The sequence below is a fragment of the Medicago sativa genome, chromosome 3 (genome assembly GCF_051527215.1).
Source record: "Medicago sativa cultivar Bolivia chromosome 3, Bolivia_mono, whole genome shotgun sequence".
Lineage (NCBI taxonomy): Eukaryota > Viridiplantae > Streptophyta > Magnoliopsida > Fabales > Fabaceae > Medicago > Medicago sativa.
This window is the reverse complement of record NC_140751.1, coordinates 81,715,684-81,734,735: the sequence shown is the minus strand read 5'-3', so window position 1 is coordinate 81,734,735 and position 19,052 is coordinate 81,715,684. Positions and strand designations below refer to the sequence as shown.

General features: G+C 31.8%; 3 protein-coding genes across 7 annotated transcripts; 2 read left to right on the top strand and 1 right to left on the bottom strand.

Moving 5' to 3' along the window:
• The first annotated feature begins 337 nt into the window (after positions 1 to 337).
• Positions 338 to 5,118, top strand: LTPG1 (glycosylphosphatidylinositol-anchored lipid protein transfer 1). Its single transcript, XM_085754641.1, has 2 exons — positions 338 to 849; positions 4,632 to 5,118. The coding sequence occupies exons 1-2, from the start codon at positions 507 to 509 to the stop codon at positions 4,865 to 4,867; spliced, it is 579 nt and encodes a 192-aa protein (XP_085610767.1). The 5' UTR covers positions 338 to 506; the 3' UTR covers positions 4,868 to 5,118.
• Positions 5,119 to 7,693: 2,575 nt separating this feature from the next.
• Positions 7,694 to 13,380, bottom strand: LOC146940871 (protein MALE DISCOVERER 2-like). Its single transcript, XM_085749911.1, is given in 9 exon segments — positions 7,694 to 7,736; positions 7,738 to 7,913; positions 8,690 to 8,728; positions 9,033 to 9,215; positions 9,300 to 9,457; positions 9,682 to 9,720; positions 12,059 to 12,193; positions 12,303 to 12,563; positions 13,368 to 13,380. Coding segments are annotated over 9 exon segments (1,047 nt in total).
• Positions 13,262 to 18,842, top strand: LOC146940870 (Ran BP2/NZF zinc finger-like superfamily protein). 5 transcript variants are annotated; one of them, XM_085754614.1, is made up of 10 exons: positions 13,262 to 13,387; positions 13,681 to 13,726; positions 14,139 to 14,254; positions 14,792 to 15,062; positions 15,320 to 15,390; positions 15,883 to 15,934; positions 16,028 to 16,137; positions 16,266 to 16,290; positions 16,394 to 16,545; positions 18,559 to 18,842. In XM_085754614.1, exons 1-10 carry the CDS (start codon positions 13,379 to 13,381, stop codon positions 18,685 to 18,687), a joined length of 981 nt encoding a protein of 326 aa, XP_085610740.1. In that variant the 5' UTR covers positions 13,262 to 13,378; the 3' UTR covers positions 18,688 to 18,842. The 5 variants fall into 5 exon arrangements, with proteins under 5 accessions (XP_085610740.1, XP_085610739.1, XP_085610742.1 ...); XM_085754613.1 differs by having other exon boundaries at positions 15,880 to 15,934; XM_085754616.1 differs by having other exon boundaries at positions 15,880 to 15,934; positions 18,476 to 18,842.
• The last annotated feature ends 210 nt before the right edge of the window (positions 18,843 to 19,052 follow it).

Genomic DNA, 19,052 nt, shown 5'->3' with positions numbered 1-19,052 from the left:
ATCCATAATGCAAGTTACGGTTATCCGTCAGATACGTATCAAATTTGCCATTCGTACACTAATATTTAGTAATATTAGTGATTGTTTGATCAAAAGTTAAATCAAGACCGTTCAATCTTAATCAGATGGTTCATGAATTTTGCGTACTACACGGGTCCCATTAGTAGCTATATAGCTGCTAGCTACTAACAAGTATTTGGTTGAAGGGAATTTATTATTGTTGAATTGTCAAATAAAATAAGGACGTTTAGCTACCGTGGAGTGCCTTAATACAGAGATCCATCATCACTCCTCAATCTCACCATTAAATAGGAAACGAGACCACACTATTGCATTTACTCATCAATCCTTTCCTCACCTGTACTTCCTATTCTCTCCTTCTTCCTACCTTCTTCTTCTTGAGACTTGATCTAACGCTAACCTTACTTACAACCATATATTTATAACAGTACTTTGATCACAAAACCTACAATTCACAGCTTCTGCTAAACTAGCTAGCTAGAAAGATGAAGAACCAACAACATCAAATGTTTATGTGTCTGTGTGTTTTGGCTCTCATCATAGGTGGCTCTAATGGAGCTGAAGATTTGGCTTCAAAGTGTGGATCAGTGGTTCAAAAAGTGATTCCATGTCTGGACTTTGCAACTGGGAAAGCACCTACACCAAAGAAGGAATGCTGTGATGCAGCTAACAGTATCAAGGCAACGGATCCAGAGTGTTTGTGCTATATCATTCAACAGACTCATAAGGGTAGCCCTGAAAGCAAGAGCATGGGTATTCAGGAAGATAAGCTTCTTCAACTCCCTACTGTTTGTCACGTCAACGGCGCCAACATTTCCGACTGTCCCAGTAAGTTTAATTTTTCCTTTTTTTATCGTTAATTGCTACAAGTCTAAAACTGATCTAATTCTTCCTGATAAATTAATGTCATATATGCATGATATTATACATATTGGGCTATCATGTACTTCCTATTCTCCCTCTCTCACAATAATGGTCACAATTTTTTTTTTTTGTTACACAATAATGGTTCCAATTTACGGTTTCATGCATATACTATTACATTGTTCTCTCAAAAAAAAAAAAAGCATATACTATTACATAAAACTATGATAGGTCATTATTGTTAAAAATATTAGAAGTGTTTTAGACTTATATCACAATTTCAGGTTAAATTTGTCCGACAACAAACGTATATGATAGCCCGTACTCTAACTAAGTCGATCATTTTTTTTTATCTATTGCATATTTGATGTCGGACGAAAATTGTGAAAATTACTCTGAACTACTTTGATTTAGCAAAAATTAGATATAGTACTTTTAACAAACCGTAATGTTTGGGCTTGTGTAGTGATTCTAACTTGTGATTTGAGAGTGTGTTCTTCTCAAAAGTCTTATTATATTTGATTTTTCCGGTGTCAATTTTAGTGAACAAGTCTAATTTTTTTAATAAGTCTTTTAATATACATATGATAGAGACATGTACACTTGCATTTTTTTTTTCCAGTAACCTTATTTTATTAAATATCTAATTATCTCTTTTGTGGTGGTGCAATATCTAATTATCTCTAAACACTCCCTCGGATTTTATTTAAAAGAGAAAATTGAGTTAACAAATTGATGTATCCAGTTCAAATACATTTATTTTTATTGACCAAAGTTTTTCTTATAAACAAAGATAATACATTTAGACGTGTACCTCTCCAAAACGTAGCTTCCCTTATGTTTATACTCCTATACACACGCATAGAGTTATCCCGGACAAACTGTACTTTTGTAATAACAGTTATTATGTTTACATTCCACATTTTATTTGGTCAAAAAACATAAAAACGTGAATTTTAATCAATACTACCACTATATACGTAGACCATATCCTCTTTTCCCTTTCTGACATTTTTAGGCCTCTTGTGAAAATTGCAGAAACCCTGCCTCTTGTCGATGATTAAGAACAATTATTATTTAGAATATTTTATTAATATTAAGATGTTTAACTATTTTTTATAAATAAATTCATTTGTACTTTTTTAACTAATCTACTAAAAACATATTAGTATCCCACAATATTCTCTTGCGTTGGGAGGTTGGGTAGTTTAACTAATTTGAGTTAAAAAATTTAAAAAACTTATGTTAAAGTTTGTGGTTCAAATCGTGACAAAGAAAAAAATAATACGCTATTAACAATTAATATATTAAAATTTGTTGAAAGAAGTAATACTCCATCCGTTTCAAAATACATGTCCAAGTCAACCACTTCACATATGCAAATGCACAATTTTGACTATTAATATCTTTAATTATCTAAAGTAAAAAATTATAAAAATTTAATATTTTGAAAATATTTGTCGAGACAAATCAAACAACATCTTACATACTAATATTTGTGTTTATACATTAGTTAAAAAGTATGGTCAAAGTAAGTTAAGTGAATAGTGCACATTGCAAAAATTGGACATGTATTTTGAAACGGAGGGAGTATTAAACTAGAATTTAGTATATTATTTGAGAAAAATAATATACTATTAATTTTTTTTTTTGGTACAAATACTATTAATTTACATAGTATTAATGAGAGTATAGAACTTTGATACAAAATAATTACTAGAATTTAATTGAAAACTACTACAAATGACACTATTTTTGGTAGATATTTTTGTTGTTGGAGTTGCGATAACTATTATAGATGGGGTGAATATAACCTCAATCTTGAATGACCTGTCATCTATATTGGGTGGGAGGATGAGAATTGGTTGCAGGAAATTAATTGCAGACCTTGCATCTAGACAGGTTAAATGGGCATCGTCGACGTACGTCATTGCCTTCATTAGTTCGCATATCAATTACAGCTACTTTTCCAATTTTCTTTTCTTTTCTAGGAGTATTCTTCATTACTTAATCTTTCTCTCATGTTACTGTAATTTTAGAAACATGATAGGAGTAACAAAATTAATTGCGCAAAATAAATTAAGGTCATGCTAGCCGGTTAGAGTTTTCTAATAAATTATGGGTCTTGCTAACAAGTGCCCTAAAGGCATTGTTTAAGGAACCCAAAAAAAGAAACTATGTCTTGAAAATACAAGTCAAACACTTTTAAAAGTCATAACCGTACAATTTTCAATGCAAAAATTGCCACTTTTAGATGCTTAAACAATGCCCTTAGGACACTTGTTAGCATTTTCCATAAATTATATGTCAGAAATCTTATGTATAGAGGAACAAAGGAATTAGAATTGATAGACTAAAAAACAAATTTCAACCAACAACAATGTCTTAAATGTTACTATCGTTCTAGAAATGTCCTTTACTTAATGATCTCATTAAACAAACGTTTTGCAAAAGAAAAAAAAAAACGAATTTTTTTAGTCTTGTTAACTTATGACCTAAGAATGCATGTTCGAGAATTCAAATGGAGTATTAATTTTACATTGGAAAAAACAAAACTATGACTTTAAAAGTTGATAGTACTTTTTAAACAAAATTTATGTTGTGAGTTCTTTAACATGTATTAGCATTATATTAGCATTTACCAACATTTAGAGCATATATTAGCATTTACCAACATTTTTATATAGTATATAAAACAAGGGAAAAGCTAACTTGTGTTTTTAGGACACAAGTTAAAGATCTTAAAATAGAATTAAATAATAAATATTGTATTGAAAATATAATTTTTAACATAGGTTTTAAGGCTATGAATGCATAATTTCCAAAAGTTAAATTTTTATATTTAGTTTCTTATAAGTTAGCAAGACCCATAAAACAAATCACTCACACTAAATGGAGAGATGAATAGATGACAGATATTGCATATTCAGACTCAAGTTTTTTCACGAGGTAAGTATAATTTAACTAAAAATTGTTTCATTATAAAATTCAACTCAAGTCTTTCGAACGATCGTCTTTTGGGAAACACATAAATAATTTGAGCTTAATTGTTTGATTATTTTAACTCAAGCTTTAACACATCGATTATCCCCACAAACTTTTATCATCTTAATTAGTGTATAATCATTTTTTGGTAGAACAAACTGACATTTTCAATTAGTATATAATTAGTTATTTTTTCTTATATTTAATTACAGAGCAAATAATATATTACTGTACCCAATATATACTTTGATTATTTCCTGAAAAGAAGCTAGTCTAAGTATAAAAATATATGTTAATAATATTTTTTTGTGCTTTTCTTTATAAATACCCAACTCATTCTGGCCTTTCATTATGTTAAATATATGTAGCAGCAGTAGTAGTATATGTGGGTTAATATTCCATCAATTATTCTTGGTTTGGGTTAATTTAAAAAAAAGGGTCTTGTTATCTTGTGTCTTAAGGGCACAAGTTAAGGAATCCAAAATTAGAAGTTTATCATAGAAAAGAACAAAATTTTGACTTTAAAAAGTTGAATAAAGTTGAATGCACAACTTTTAAGATAATTATTTCTATTTTAAATTCCTTAGCATATGCCCTTGGGGCACATGTTAATATTTGCCTAAAAAAAAATATTGCGTTTTGAGTTGATTAAAACTTTTCTTTACAGCATTTTGTTTTCCTTTTAAAACTATCATCCATGATAAAGTTGCTAATGACATAAACATTGACATATAATAACATGAATATTGGTATGGTGACAGAGCTTCTTGGTCTATCTGCAAACTCCCCCGACGCTGCAATCTTTAAAAATGCTTCAAGGACAAATCCTACTCCTTCATCAGCTGCTGCAACTACCGCAACTCCTACAACTCCGACCTCGGCAAGCACAGGTGGTTCATCCAACCTTAGACCTGTCATGATCAACAACGTGATAACGGTGACTTTGGCCATTGTTCTTGCTGCAGTACCTGCTGGATTTATCAGCATTTATACATGATGGGTTGGATGTTTGAACTTTGAATGCTTCACCTAACCACAGAGAAATATGGTTAGGAAGTAGTAAAGTATTATTGGTTGGTTTATTTTGTTTGCTGCATATCTGTTTTTCTGTAGGACTTTGTCTCTGCTGCTGTGTAATGGTTTCTCGAATTATGGTAACATGCCATGATGTTGCCTTTAATTTGCCTTTATTGTGAACTTATTACTTTCCAGTTTCCCATTAATATGGGAGTAGTTTGTTGGTGATAATTCGGATTTAATTTCTTTTTGGATTTAATTTCTTAAAAATATTCACATCAATTTAGTTCGTATCATTATTTATTGAGATTTTTTTTATGGTCCTCTTTGTCTTGGAAGAATGGAAGTCCACCATATAACCATATCAACAATGGTCATGCCTCCATTTTTCGTCCACATGAGCTTCAAACTTTTCTCTAAGGCTTTAAATTAATTTTCTTTCCTGTCATCTTCACGACCAATGTCATTTTTCAATGGGATAACCATCTATTCCACTCGTCATCTGTAAATCTCACCACTAACCAAGCTCCATGCTAGGTAAAGTCAGCGTTATCAATGATGTTATCGTATACTCATTTTGTCTCAGAATAATAGTCATTTAAAATTTGTGTATGATTTTTAATAAAATGATTAATTGTGTTGATTTAAATGATAAAATTAATATCATTTACTAAAATACATTTATTGATTGTAACAATTTGGGTAGTTAAGTTTGATGGAACCGATACTCCCTTCGTCCTTACATATAAACTCTATTTTTTTCACATTATTGGTCTCCACATAATAAACGAACATCAAAATTCTCCACAATATTCCCAACAAGCACCGTAGTTTTAAGGATTTTGATTCAAAATACCATCTACTCCCTCCGTTTCAAAATATAAGCAAAATTCACTTTTTAGGTTCATTCATTTAATGATGTATCTGGTTCATAATATGAACCACATACATCATTAAATGAATGAACTTAAAAAGTGAATTTTGCTTATATTTTAAAACAGATAGAGTAATATTTGGTGGAACTTAAGAGTATTTTCCATAATGAATTCTATTCACTTTCAGTTGTTTTTCTCTCTTTAAAACTGTTATGTTCTAGTTTGACATAAAGAGTTCGCATTGTTTTACTTTAGCTCTTCGCATAGTCTGATTGCAACTCCCAAGACACAAAACTATAAATCATTGGTTACATCGATTATGTTTTTTGTGGCGAGAGTTTTATATGGGCATAGCCAAAATTATTATTTGACTCAATACTTACTATTTGTTTTTTTCTAAGGAAATACTTACTACTCCCTCCGTTTCTTTTTAAGTGTCACTTTTGGAGAAAAATTTTGTTTCAATTTAACTGTCACTTTCAAAGTTCAATGCAACATTAAATGTTGTTTTACCATTATTACTCTTAGTTATTTATTGTGGAGAGAGAAGTATATGAAAGAAGATATTAAATGAATAAGGTCATTATGGTAAAAGTATAAATTATTGTATCAAAAGTAGTAACATTTATTTATTGTCTTGGTATGTGTAAAATGTCAAAATGTGACAATTAAAAAGGAACGGAGGTAGTATTTATTTATCTATTTATTAGGATAATTTAAAAAATACGCCCTCAAAAACCACGGGAAGCTTGAATAATATTGTTATTAACATTCAATATATATATATAATATCCGATAAGTTTATTTATCAATAATCTAAATTCATTCATTTTCAACCAAAAAAAATGTAAATTCATATTCTTTGATATTTCATTGATATTTTCTTTTCATTTCTTTTGTAGTTAACATCTTGAGCCATAAAAAATCTTGAATCTGCTGTTGTGGACTTTTTTATTACTTTATCTTTTATTTTTGTAAATTTGTGTTTGTGGCTTTTAACTCACGTGGTGATTTGATGATTATTCATCAATGTTGTATAATAGAACTAAATATGATCACATCCATATCGTTGGTTGACATTTTGATTTGTAACACGACACTTATACCCTGTCAAAAAAAAAACAAGATGCCTATATTTACATTGTACATAAATTACATTATATATTAATTATTCTACATTATGCTTTTAGAGTCAACATCTACAACATTACAGTAAATTCCTCGCCTCGCATGTGCGCTACAAGGGTCTCTCACCAGTAAATTTTATTTTCAAGTCTTATTTTTTGCCTTAGTAAAAACAAAAGAAAGTAATTTGTCGCTAAGGCCATGATGGATTGTTGGATCAAAATAATTTTATTGTCTTGATCTTACTCTACATCCTCAGCATCAGAATATATGTCTTCTAACTTATGAATAAATGTTTGATATAACTTCCTTAAATAAAATATTAAGCAAGCAGTTGATCAATCATAAAACTCAGAGTATATTCTTTCACCCCTTCAGTTATTCTCTCTTCCTTTTAATATTTTCTTCAATAATGCATAGTTTTCAATTGTGAGATTATTTTGTTAGTAACTTAGTATTTCTCAAGAAATATTGCTATATTAGCATTAATAACTCAACATTACCTATACTGATTGGATGTCACGCCATGTCATAATTTTTACATCCTAAACTTCATCAACTAAAATACAATTTACATTAAAGATCCCCCTAAATAATACAACATAACACACTTTTCATTTAGACATAAATAGCTAATTAAGGTATTAATGTGAAGACTTTTACAACATAACACCATTGAGATTGAAGAAATGCTTTTAGTAGCAAACATCAATCAATATACAACTCTAGTATGTCTTTGTAGAGGATAGAGAGAGTCTTGTTGAATGTTGATTTAAAACACATAAGAGAATGAGATAGAAATTGACTTAAGTAGCATTCACTAATAATATCTCAAGTTTAGCCCACCATTGGTGAAAGTCTTGAAACAGCTTGCTAAGGTGTCACACTAAGCACTTCCCTTAATTTGGAAGTTATGTCGCTCATTGTATGTCTCATCTTTAGATCAGGTTGGATACACCCTTGAATCACTTCACAAATTACATCAAGTTCATTGTCCTTGAATGGTTGCAGACTTGGATCAATCATGTAGACTAGGGGTGTAAGTGGTTCGGACAAAACCAATAAAACCGAAAGTCCAAACCGAACCAAACCGAAAAAATATCCGACCCTGTTTGGTTCGGTTTGAAACCGATCCGAACCAATCAAAACCGATCTAGTTTGGTTTGGTTCATGGTTTTTCATTTCGTGATCCGTGAAACCGATGAACCAATCCGATGATAACCACACTCCTTTTTTTTACTAATATTATCCCACCTCACACAAACTTATGGTTAAACCCAAAATTAAATTTCAGGATGTTTTAATTTCAGTTTGCATGGATTTGTTATTTTGACTATGTTTTAATTTTAGGATGTTCTTTTTGGAATTTTTGTGTTTGTTGATGAATGATGCGTGTATGGATCATGAATGATTGAAATATTTGAGTTTGATGAAGTTGTTTTTGAATAATGATGGATGAATGAATCTTTGATCATATGTAAGAAATATTGAGTAAGGTTAGTTATAGTAAGGTTAGTTATAGTAAGGTTGTTTGAAAATAGAAAACATGAAAAAACAAAATATGAAATACAATTATACTAAGATCTATGAAATATTTTGTGAGAATATGATTTTTTTTTAATTGTATTTTAAATAAACCGATCAACCGAACCAATCCAAACCGAACCAAACCGATTAGTTTGGTTTGGTTTCTTTTTTAAAAAACAGTGAAAACCGAACCAATCCAAACCGATGAAGGATTCATCGGTTCGGACATTTTTTTGACTGAAAACCAATCCAAACCGAACCGTTACACCCCTAATGTAGACTATGCTTCTCTTGTCATTTAAGAACTCAGCAGCCTAGCAAGTTAACAAAAATCTACGTTAGTTACGGTTAATTATTTTTTGTGTTCGGTTATTTAACAACATCGATGATTAAGAGTAAATCAAAGTATTGCATTAGAAAAATATTAATGTTATGTATCAACTATTAAGTATCGATTTAAAAAAATAATCATCACAACATCAAAATATACATGAATTTGAAAACGAAAAACATTGTGTTAGTTTTGCAATTACAAACGAAAAACATGAAATGAAAATAGAAAACGTTTTTTCAAATCAAGATCAATTGATTTTAAAAGGATATTTCTTTCAAACTTACCCAGTGCACAAGATTTCCTTGTTCTTCAGATTGAGGCAATTTACCAGAAATGATTTCTAACAACAATATTCCAAAATCATAGACATTTTGGTCAAGACCAGCGCGGAGCATCTCATATTTCTTTGAATCGCCTCTAGTTGTCTTAGATGGTTCTACGATACATCTAAATGTGACCTCGACAAGCTGAAACATCAATGATTTGGTGATTAGCATATAATATAATATAATGAACAAAAATTATAGGATTGAAAAGAAATATATAGGTACCTTTGCAGCATAATCCTCTGTCAACGTGGTCATATTTGAAGAAACTTTGGTATGAGCTACTAGTGGATTTAACTCATGGTGCATGTATTGAAGACAATAGGCAATTCCCATTATAATCGTTATCCTTTCACTCCAATTAAGACAGTCGACTTCTCTAACTGAAAAATTAAGAAACAAAATTTCAAAACTTAGCCTTTAAATTACAAGATATAATGTTATTTAGATATATTGCGGTCTGCAATTGCAACTGCGACTACAATATAATTTTTTTGAAATTTTTGCAACAGCATCTCAACTGCAGTATAAAAGTCCGCAATGTGACCGTAACTGCAATTTAAAACCATGTTCTGCGCAATGTAAGAACTACAACAAAAAGCATTACCATGTAGGTGCTCAAATAGGCTTCCATTTGGTGCATATTCTATACAATATAATGGTCAAAAGCATCAAAGTGAGCAAACATAAAGAAGTTGATTATTGTTTTTCTAATCAAGTTGCACATTATTTGTGCAAAAAGGTTTTACTCTCAATGCATGCCACATCAACATTTTTTTTTATTAAAGGGGAGATGTTTTCAATGAACTTTCAAGTTATTACATTGTTAATAGATGGACAAAATTGACAATATGTTGAATGGTTTTTATTGTGATGGAAATGTACTGAAAACGTGTTCTAAATTCAAAAGGAGGAGAACATTAGTTTCGAAAGCTTGAGCACGGTTGTTTAAATGCATGCATATTTTTTTTATTTTTTATTTTTTGGCAAAATTGATGATCATTTACAACGAAGATACTACTACAACACAAGAATCTACTTATTATCAAAAGATTTGCTAAAGAATTTTGGATTATAGTATTGAATGTGTTTGGACTATCAGATATAGTTTTTTTTTTCCTACTGTGTACGCACTTTAGGTTTTAAGTATATTTTGACTTTTATTGTTGTCGTAGTTAAAAACATATGAATATACGAGTCTATTGATGCAATTTTTCATGTGAACTATGACTTATGTTTAAGGTAATTTTCGATTTGAATTATAGCTTATATTTAGGAGTAATTTTGGCTTATGTGTAAACTTTTCATTAGTGTTGTCTCGAGTGTTTGTGTTCAGAGCATACTTCTATGTAACCAAATAATATTTTTATTTGCAATTTAGTGTTACCTGTTAGCTATCAAAGATTGTCATCAAATACGTTAACATGACGACGACTAGTGAACCAACCACTATTAAAACTCATTTTTCTTGTATTTGTAGCTAGCGAGATATTCATGATACGACGGTTCTATAAAAACTACAACGACTCGTCAATATATTTATCCTAAGATATATATAAAAGAGTGACACTACTGTCCCTCCAAACCACAACGCTTAACATCTTAAATGTTGTCAACCCCTTCACTTAAAACTCGTCGTTGAACAAGCCATCTATTTCAATGTTACTTTTACATGTAGCTAGCAAATAATCAACCTAATGTACATATTACAAAAGATCCATCAACCAGTTTCTTGGTACACACAATCATCAAATTTATTATGTTGATAAACATGAGACAAATTTTTTGTGAGCACCTGAGAGATTTTTTAAGATCACAAAAAGAATTTTTCAACACACATTTCATTTAAATTCTTGATTCAAATAATCTTTGTTGGCTCTCACGAGAAAATCTATTGTTGTAATTGTTCATGTAAGAACATCATTTTAATATGAACTCTATTTATCCCTAATTACAAGCACTATATTTGGTTCTACGATATTAAGAAAAAGATCAAACCACAATTTGGTCCCTAAACAATCACTCTCTATTAAAATTAGTCCATAAACTATGTAAATACAACAATTAGTCTATAAACCGTGTAAGTATAATAATTAATCTTTAAAGTATATAAATTTGTCAACTTAGTTCATCCTATTAAGATGTGGGATTAAGTTTACCAATTTTCAAATACTTTGAAGACCAAGTTGACATATTTTCAAAGGTAAAAAAAAATAAATATAAATTGACAGATTTCATATACAGCAATGACATTTTATTCTATTTACATGGTGAAAAGGCTAAATTTGAGAGAGCAATAATTTAAAGATTAAATTGATCCTATTTAATGTGTAGGTCTTCTTGAAGTACCATTTTTATATTAATGCATACAACTTTAATTTTTTTATCTTCCAAAATAAACTAGTGCTATTGATAAGAGATATGTTTGGATTATGTCAAAAAAAAAGAGATATGTTTGGATAAATAGACCAATAACATGCATAACGACTTAGACCATCCACAATGCAGCACTCCATTTGAGTGCTTACACGGGTCCCGACTGTACACATCATTCATTTTATAATTAATACTTAATAAGCCCCTTTTTTTTTTGAGGAAATACTTAATAAGCACCTAATCTCTCCAACCCAGAACCTTAAAATAATTATTAATTGGATCTCTGCAATAACTCTATAGCATTAAATTTTAACAATAATTTATATATTCATTCATAATTATATAATTTTAAAATATTGAAGTAATTTAATATTGAAGTAAATTCTTAAGAGCATATTTAGCTAAATAATGAGCAGCTTGGTTGGCTTCACGCCTAACATGCAAAAAAATTAAACTACGAAAACTACCCTTAAAACTAATACAATCTCGAATAATAGAGCCAACATAGTTGGGAGATTGTTGGTGAGCATTCAACGCTAAAACCACATTAGAAACATCCGATTGTGCTATAAGATTCAGAAAAGACATGTCTTTTGCAAATTCCAAACCCTTCCGCATAGTTAAAGCTTCTGCAACCTCTGAATCTGGTAATGAAAAGACTTGCCAGGAACTAGCACCAACGACAACACCTTCATTATCTCTCACCACAACACCAATACCCCACTTATCACCCTCTGTCGGACCTGCTGCATCAACATTAAGCTTATAGAAACCATTAAAATGAGGTGTCCAATGAACATCTGATATTGCCAAAATTGGACCTCCACTTTAGTGTCTCCACCAACATTGTACTAGCACTCTTGAAATTTACAATAGATCTTTGTGCCTTTTGAACAGTGGCAGTCACATCAACATCTGTCCCCTCAAAACATTTCTTATTTCTAGCACACCATATCTCATAACACAAGGCCAAAACATGAACTATAATATCCTCATCGACATCAATAATATTTTTCTCCAACCACTTATGAAAAGGAACGTACCTGGAATCATGCGAATTAAATACCACACCCAAAGAGGAAGCAAACCATATCTGCTTTGACCGCTGACATTCTATAAAGAGGTGTGAAATTGTCTCATTATGTTCCCCATAAAAAACACACAATGGATCGCTACTTATATTTGTCTTATATTTAGCGTGCAATAAAACTATTACTCCCTCCGTTTCAAAATGAGTGTCGCTTTAGCCAAAAAAATTTGTTTCAAAATGAGTGTCGCTTTAAGTTTCCAATGCAATAATAACTTTTTCTTTCCAATTGTACCCTCTAATTAATACTCTGCACACTACTTCCAAAGTATTACTTTTAAAACTAACCAATAGTTAATAAGGATAATTTGGTAAAATAACCATTCTCTTTCTCTTAATCATTGCATTTCTTAATATGTGTGTAAACACCTAAAACGACACTCATTTTGAAACGGAGGGAGTATTAAATTAATCTCGTTGTTATTATAGAATAAACCATCAAATAGACCCAATAACTTGCATAACGACATAATTATTATTAGTTTTTTTTTTTTTTTGCAAAAGTTTACTTACTATAATTAAAATAGAGTTTTGCTAACTAAGAACACTCTTTAAGAATAGTAAAGGAAAAAAAAATTAAAATATTCATAAAAAAACTTTATATTTTAATTTCGGATACATTTTTTTTAAGGAATTTTCGGATACATTTAAATGCATAAGTTTTCATAAAAATAGTTTTGCGTATCAGGGTTAAATTGGAGTATTATTATTTAGTCTAGCTTTTGCGTATCGCTTTCGTGCATTCGATTTACCGCCCCGCTCGAGAAGTAGTAGAAGGATCTCTCTCTCTCTCTCTCTCTCTCTCTCTCGTTTTCCCTCGCAGCACTCACTGCTCACCGTCATGTCTCAGGTAATTCCCTTCGATTCATCGCCTTCTTCAATTTCGCTTTCGAACCCTAATTAATCGATCTCGTTTCTCCCACCTCAATTAGGGTTTTGTCAATTATCTGAATCGCAACTTTGATAATGACCCGATTCGATCCAATTAAGCTTTTTCTGAATGTTTTTTTTATTCAATTCATTATAATTAAACCAATTTGATTAATGTCGAAGTTTTTGTTGTTGTTTGTATATGCTCCTTTTTGCTTAATTAACCCCCCGATGAAAAAATTGGAATCTTATCAATCTGTTTTGCCTTTGCAGGTTGATAACAGGAATTCTTCCGCTGCCAAGCGTGCCAGGACTGATGGTGCGTTACCATTTGTTTTAAGGAATCTTATCCATAGGTTTTGACGGATTTGTTGTATTTTAGGCACTACTGATTGAATTTAATATATTTTAAGGATTAAATTTAAGAGAGTGATAGTTTAGGGACTAAATTGATAGTTTATTATATTTTTTATGTCTCTGTTATCTATGGATAGTTAGTTCAACATATTCTGTGTTACTTGGAATTACTATGCGCAGTTGTGTAATTTTATGTACTGTAATCAATTTATGCACATTTGCCTATTTTCACACTCACCACTATGTTACGTTCCGCAATACAAATTCTTGCTATGTAGTATTGCACTACATCTTGATGATATTTAAGTCCCTTTCCTCTAGCAAGGGGATCTGATATGGTTCTCCGGTGCATTTAAATTTGTTTTTGTTTGTAGGTAGCCGCAGGGAAGATGATTGGACATGTCCCAGTTGCGGCAATGTCAATTTCTCTTTCAGGACAACCTGCAATATGCGTAACTGCACCCAACCAAGGCCTGCTGATCATAATTCTGTAAGATGTTTGCCAATATGTTTATATTCAATGTTGTAGTATGTACTTTTAAAATGTTTTTTTTGTGATATATAAAGGTACTTTTATTTAATAAGAAAATGTGATCTTATTTTCCTTTGCATTGTCCATCCTCTGTTTCCTCTATTTTTAATTATGTTTTTTTATTGTTTTATATTCTTATTTTCTGTTCATCGTTGTGTCTCTTGGGTTGTTGTTCCCAATTGATTGACACATTAAATTAGGGTTCAGATGTACACAATGATGAACAGAAATAAGAATATGTACACAATGATGAACAGAAATAAGAATATAAAACAATAGAGGTCACGGAAATTGATTGTTTATGCATGCACGACAAAAGATGAAAATATATGCTATACATGATGTACATAAACTGATGAGCTTATGCTATTGTTATGCACTCTGCAAGAGTTTTGACATATGCTATTTGGTTGGACATGGGTGTGCTCTTATATCTCCTCTCCTTTAAACTTACTTTTTTTTTCAATCACTTAGTATGCATTGTTCTCTTTCCAGAAATCTGCTGTGAAGCCTCTTCAAGCTCCACAGGCCTATTCATCCGCAGCTCCTTATTTAGGCTCCAACGCCCCCCCTTCAATTTATATTGGTGCCCCACCTTATGGGTCTTTATTCAATGGATCACCAGTTCCCCCCTATGAGGTTCCATTTACTGGAGGATCAGCCTATCAGTACAGTTATGGAAGCCGTGTTCCTGCTGGCAGTCCGTATAGACCATTACATCTAGCAGGACCAGCACCATACACCAGTGGAGCCGTGGTTGGACACGGTATGTTCTGTTTTCCCTTTTCCCATCATTCAATCAACTGAATGGTCTCCTTTCCCTTTTCCCATCATTCAAGCAACTGAATTTCTTAAAATGATATATGATATGTTATACATAATTTTTTCTGATTAATGAAGGAAAATATTCAAGGAGAAATATTGAAGAAGCTATTGAAATTGTATTGATAGTTGCTGATTACCTTTTGTAGATATAATCCTATTACAGTTATGTTAAATTTTTTGTTGGTGATTATTTGGCAGGTGGGATATATGCCATGCCCCAGCTATTGGATCGCTATGGCCTCGGTGTCCCTATTGGACCTGGAGCAATGGTATGGGATAAAAGATAAATCTCGATTATTTAAAACTTTTGTCAGGACAATGTGTTTTTAAAAAAAACAAAGAAACCAATCTGCATTCTTTCTTGTATCTTTGCTTGAAGAATCCTTAATCACGTTCTGCAGTTAGGTTTTTTTATATTAAATGCTGAGCATATTAAAAGTAGATATTTTTTCTTGTTTTATTGGTCTTCTCTGAAGCATCAGTATGGTATACCATTGTTTTTAAAAAAATGCTGTATTCTGGACTCGTACCCAGTACCATACTCGTACTTGTGCATCCTAGGCTTTACGAAGCTATATTTAGTTTTTGCACTATCATATGCCATAAATTTTGCATGCATATAAAGTCTTATCCATAGTTTCACATATGGTTTTTCATCTTTGATCCCTAATAATCTGAAATGGCAATACCTTCTTTCTGATTGTGCAATTTGATGGTTTTTGCTACGAAGTGTAATTTATAGTTAACCCTTGCCTTAGCAGGGCACTAGGCCAGGATTTTTTCGCGATGACAAGTCTCAGAAAAAGGGACCAGGTTTGCTATACTTAGTTAATGTCATTCTTTTTTGTTCCAATTGAAGTTTCTTAATACATAATTTTTTTTTCTCACCCCCATTTTTCCGTATAGATGCAACTCGTGACAATGATTGGGCTTGTCCAAAATGTGGTAACGTCAATTTCTCATTTAGAACTGTTTGCAACATGAGAAAATGCAACACACCCAAACCCGGATCCCAGGTATGCTGCCTTCATATCTATTATGTAGATTGATTATCACATTCTTTTCATTGTAGAAAAAAGTTTCATCCATGCTTATAATCTATGGCTAATATTTTAAATTGTTGGATATGATTATTTTGCTGCAGGCCTCAAAGTCTGATAAGAACACTAGTAAGTTGCTTTTCATACTTATCTGCATTTTAACGATGCTCTTGTATGATATAAATACAACAGTTGGTAATTCTGTTTCTTCATTTTTTTATTTGCCAATCAGAGCAAAAGATGCCGGAGGGAAGCTGGAAGTGTGAAAAATGTAATAACATAAATTACCCATTCCGAACCAAGTGCAACAGACAGAATTGTGGTGCTGACAAGCCAGCTGAGTCGGAAAAATCTCCCTCATCATCTCCAGATCAAAATGAACAGGTTTGTTATGCAAAGCCTTTTCAATTTGCTAACCTTCATTTATTGTTGCAACAGAGATTGGTTTTTCATGAGCAGCTTTGTGACATAGTGAATATTTTCAAATTGAAAGCTGTTGTGAAGTTTTTGTTTAAATGTGTTTTTTCTGAAAAAGCTTCTCTTATGCTTCCTGTCATTTGGATTCTTTTGTTGTGACTTATATACATATTCACCTAGTTTATTTCCTTTGTACCTATCCATTGCTATATTTAATGTGCAATTATTTACTGTTCCAGTGAGTACTAAGACATGTTTGAGGGTTGAGAAGGTCCAGAGTTGTCTTCCAGCATTGCTCAGTTTGGGTGTTTGACAGTCAGTCTTGTCGTCCTCTATGTTGCAGAAGTTGTCAAGTCACCCACCTTCTCATAATATGTGTCAATTTGTTGTATTAACTGAGATGGTATTTTGGTCTCTGTGGATTGTTACTATGCATGTGTCAGCCAGATTTTTCTGGCATAAAGATTGTTGCAGGTTCCAGTTTTAAGTTTCCTTTTGGTTCTGAACTGTCTGCCTTTTGCATTTTAAGTACAACTTTAGACGAATAGATACCATAAACAATTGAAGTTTCCAAGTGTTTTTAGATTATTCAGGTCACATTTCAGTTTTAGCTTGTTGGAAGTGTCTGATTGTTATCCTACCACTTTTAGCATGTATGCGCCAGCATCACAGAAACCGTTTACTTTCGAGTCACTGCTTTTAGTTAGTTGTGTGGATGATGTATGTCGTGTCATTAAATTTATGTTTATTGTTGATTGTTTTTAAGCCAATCCTAGATTTTTTTAATGGTCATGTAATATAAGCACCCAGCTGATGATACTAGGTTTTTGGGAGGGCTAATCTTTGTGAGTGCTTTGTTGGGTCCATACTGGGCGGGCTAATCTTTGTGAGTGCTTTGTTGGGTCCATACTGAGTGCTAATCTATGTGAAGTTTCTGCTATCTTGCCATATTCTGTTTCCCATTGTGTCGCTGACATACGGCTATAAAGAAAGTTTAGTTAAAAATTGGTCAGTTTGAATAATTAATGATGTCAAATAGGCCGTCAGCCGTGTCAATTACATGGAGAGTTAAAATGCACTCTTGGGAATTATTTTGTACTTGCACTTTACCTGTATAGGCCCCAAATATGTATAGAATCCCTGAATACCGGGAGTGCTAATCGGATTTCACTTTGGTGCCTTTGGTCTTTGGTGTCTTTGTTCCTATCTCTCTTCTCTCTCCACCTAAATAATTTATTTTAAGAGAAATGTTATTTGAACCACCATTTTTGGACAACTTATGGGACAACCAAAGGTATACAAGACAATGTGGTTTTTTAATAATTCTTCGCTTACATTGGTTTGTGTCAATACTCACATTGTCTTGTATATCTTTGGTTGTCCCACAAGTTGTCCCAAAGTGGATGTTCAAATAACATAACTCTTACTTTAATCATTCATCCATCATTCTCTCTAATCTGAAATACACCAAAAGCACCAAGTGCCAATGACACCCAAGTGAAATATGTGCTAATTTTAGTGAAGTTTTTGCTATTTCTTTTCCTACTGCGCACCACTGACATTACGATTCAACTATCAAGTTTATATTGTAAAAATTTGGTCAGTTTGAATAACTAATGATATCATGAAGGCTGGCACCTGTGTCAATTACATGAGTCAATATGCAACTTGCTCTTTTCTACTTCTATTAGGCCCCTGTAGTCCCCAAATATGAATGCAATCCCTGAATTACTTGTATCATCACATTAACCCTTCTCCTGAGAAGCATTATTTGATTATGTACTTCTATATATCTTAATGCTTACTCGATTAATAAATCAATTCAAGGGGACTATTTAGATTCCTTTTATTCATAAGGTGTTCACTATAGTACTGTTCTATACTATTTTGCACTAAGTCTAAGCAGCGAACTGTTGAAAAGAAATGAAGAACTCGGCGGTGTGTTCTGAAGAAGTCACTTGTTGCACTTTGGTCTTGAAGGTCCCCAATGACGAGAAATGGCTGGACATTTTAAAAAGGTCCCCAATGATCTCATCACCCACATTTTGCATTAAAGGAGTTCAAATTTTATTCATCAATAGGATTAATTTTTACAAGATTGTCATATAGTGAGATGCATCAAGCCTGACTACAATCGGCATAGCCTGATTTGTCTAATATAATAATTTCCATGCAACTTCTGTAGAACCTTTGAAGCATACAATATGAGGACATTGTAATCTAACCCAAAGCCTCTTTTACAACGCTGCTTGATCGCCTGTAAATTGAAGTTTCATCATTATTGAGTAATGGAATAAAAATAGTATATTTTTATCAAACCTATTCTAAGTTTGAAATTAAAAATTGAGTACAACAAATATTTTACAAATAAAAATTGTTGAAAGGGTTAATTCAACATCATCCTTTTTCCCTTCTCTATCCAACGTCACAAAAAAGAACTCGTAGTTATGCAGCTTTTTAAGGGAATCATATTA

Coding starts and splice junctions, on each gene's coding strand:
- LOC146940870 (XM_085754613.1), top strand. Junction 15,391..15,879: donor CTATTGGACCTGGAGCAATG/GTATGGGATAAA, acceptor CCCTTGCCTTAG/CAGGGCACTAGGCCAGGATT. Junction 16,291..16,393: donor AAAGTCTGATAAGAACACTA/GTAAGTTGCTTT, acceptor TTTGCCAATCAG/AGCAAAAGATGCCGGAGGGA.
- LTPG1 (XM_085754641.1), top strand. CDS start 507: ATGAAGAACCAACAACATCAAATGTTTATGTGTCTGTGTGTTTTGGCT. Junction 850..4,631: donor CAACATTTCCGACTGTCCCA/GTAAGTTTAATT, acceptor GTATGGTGACAG/AGCTTCTTGGTCTATCTGCA.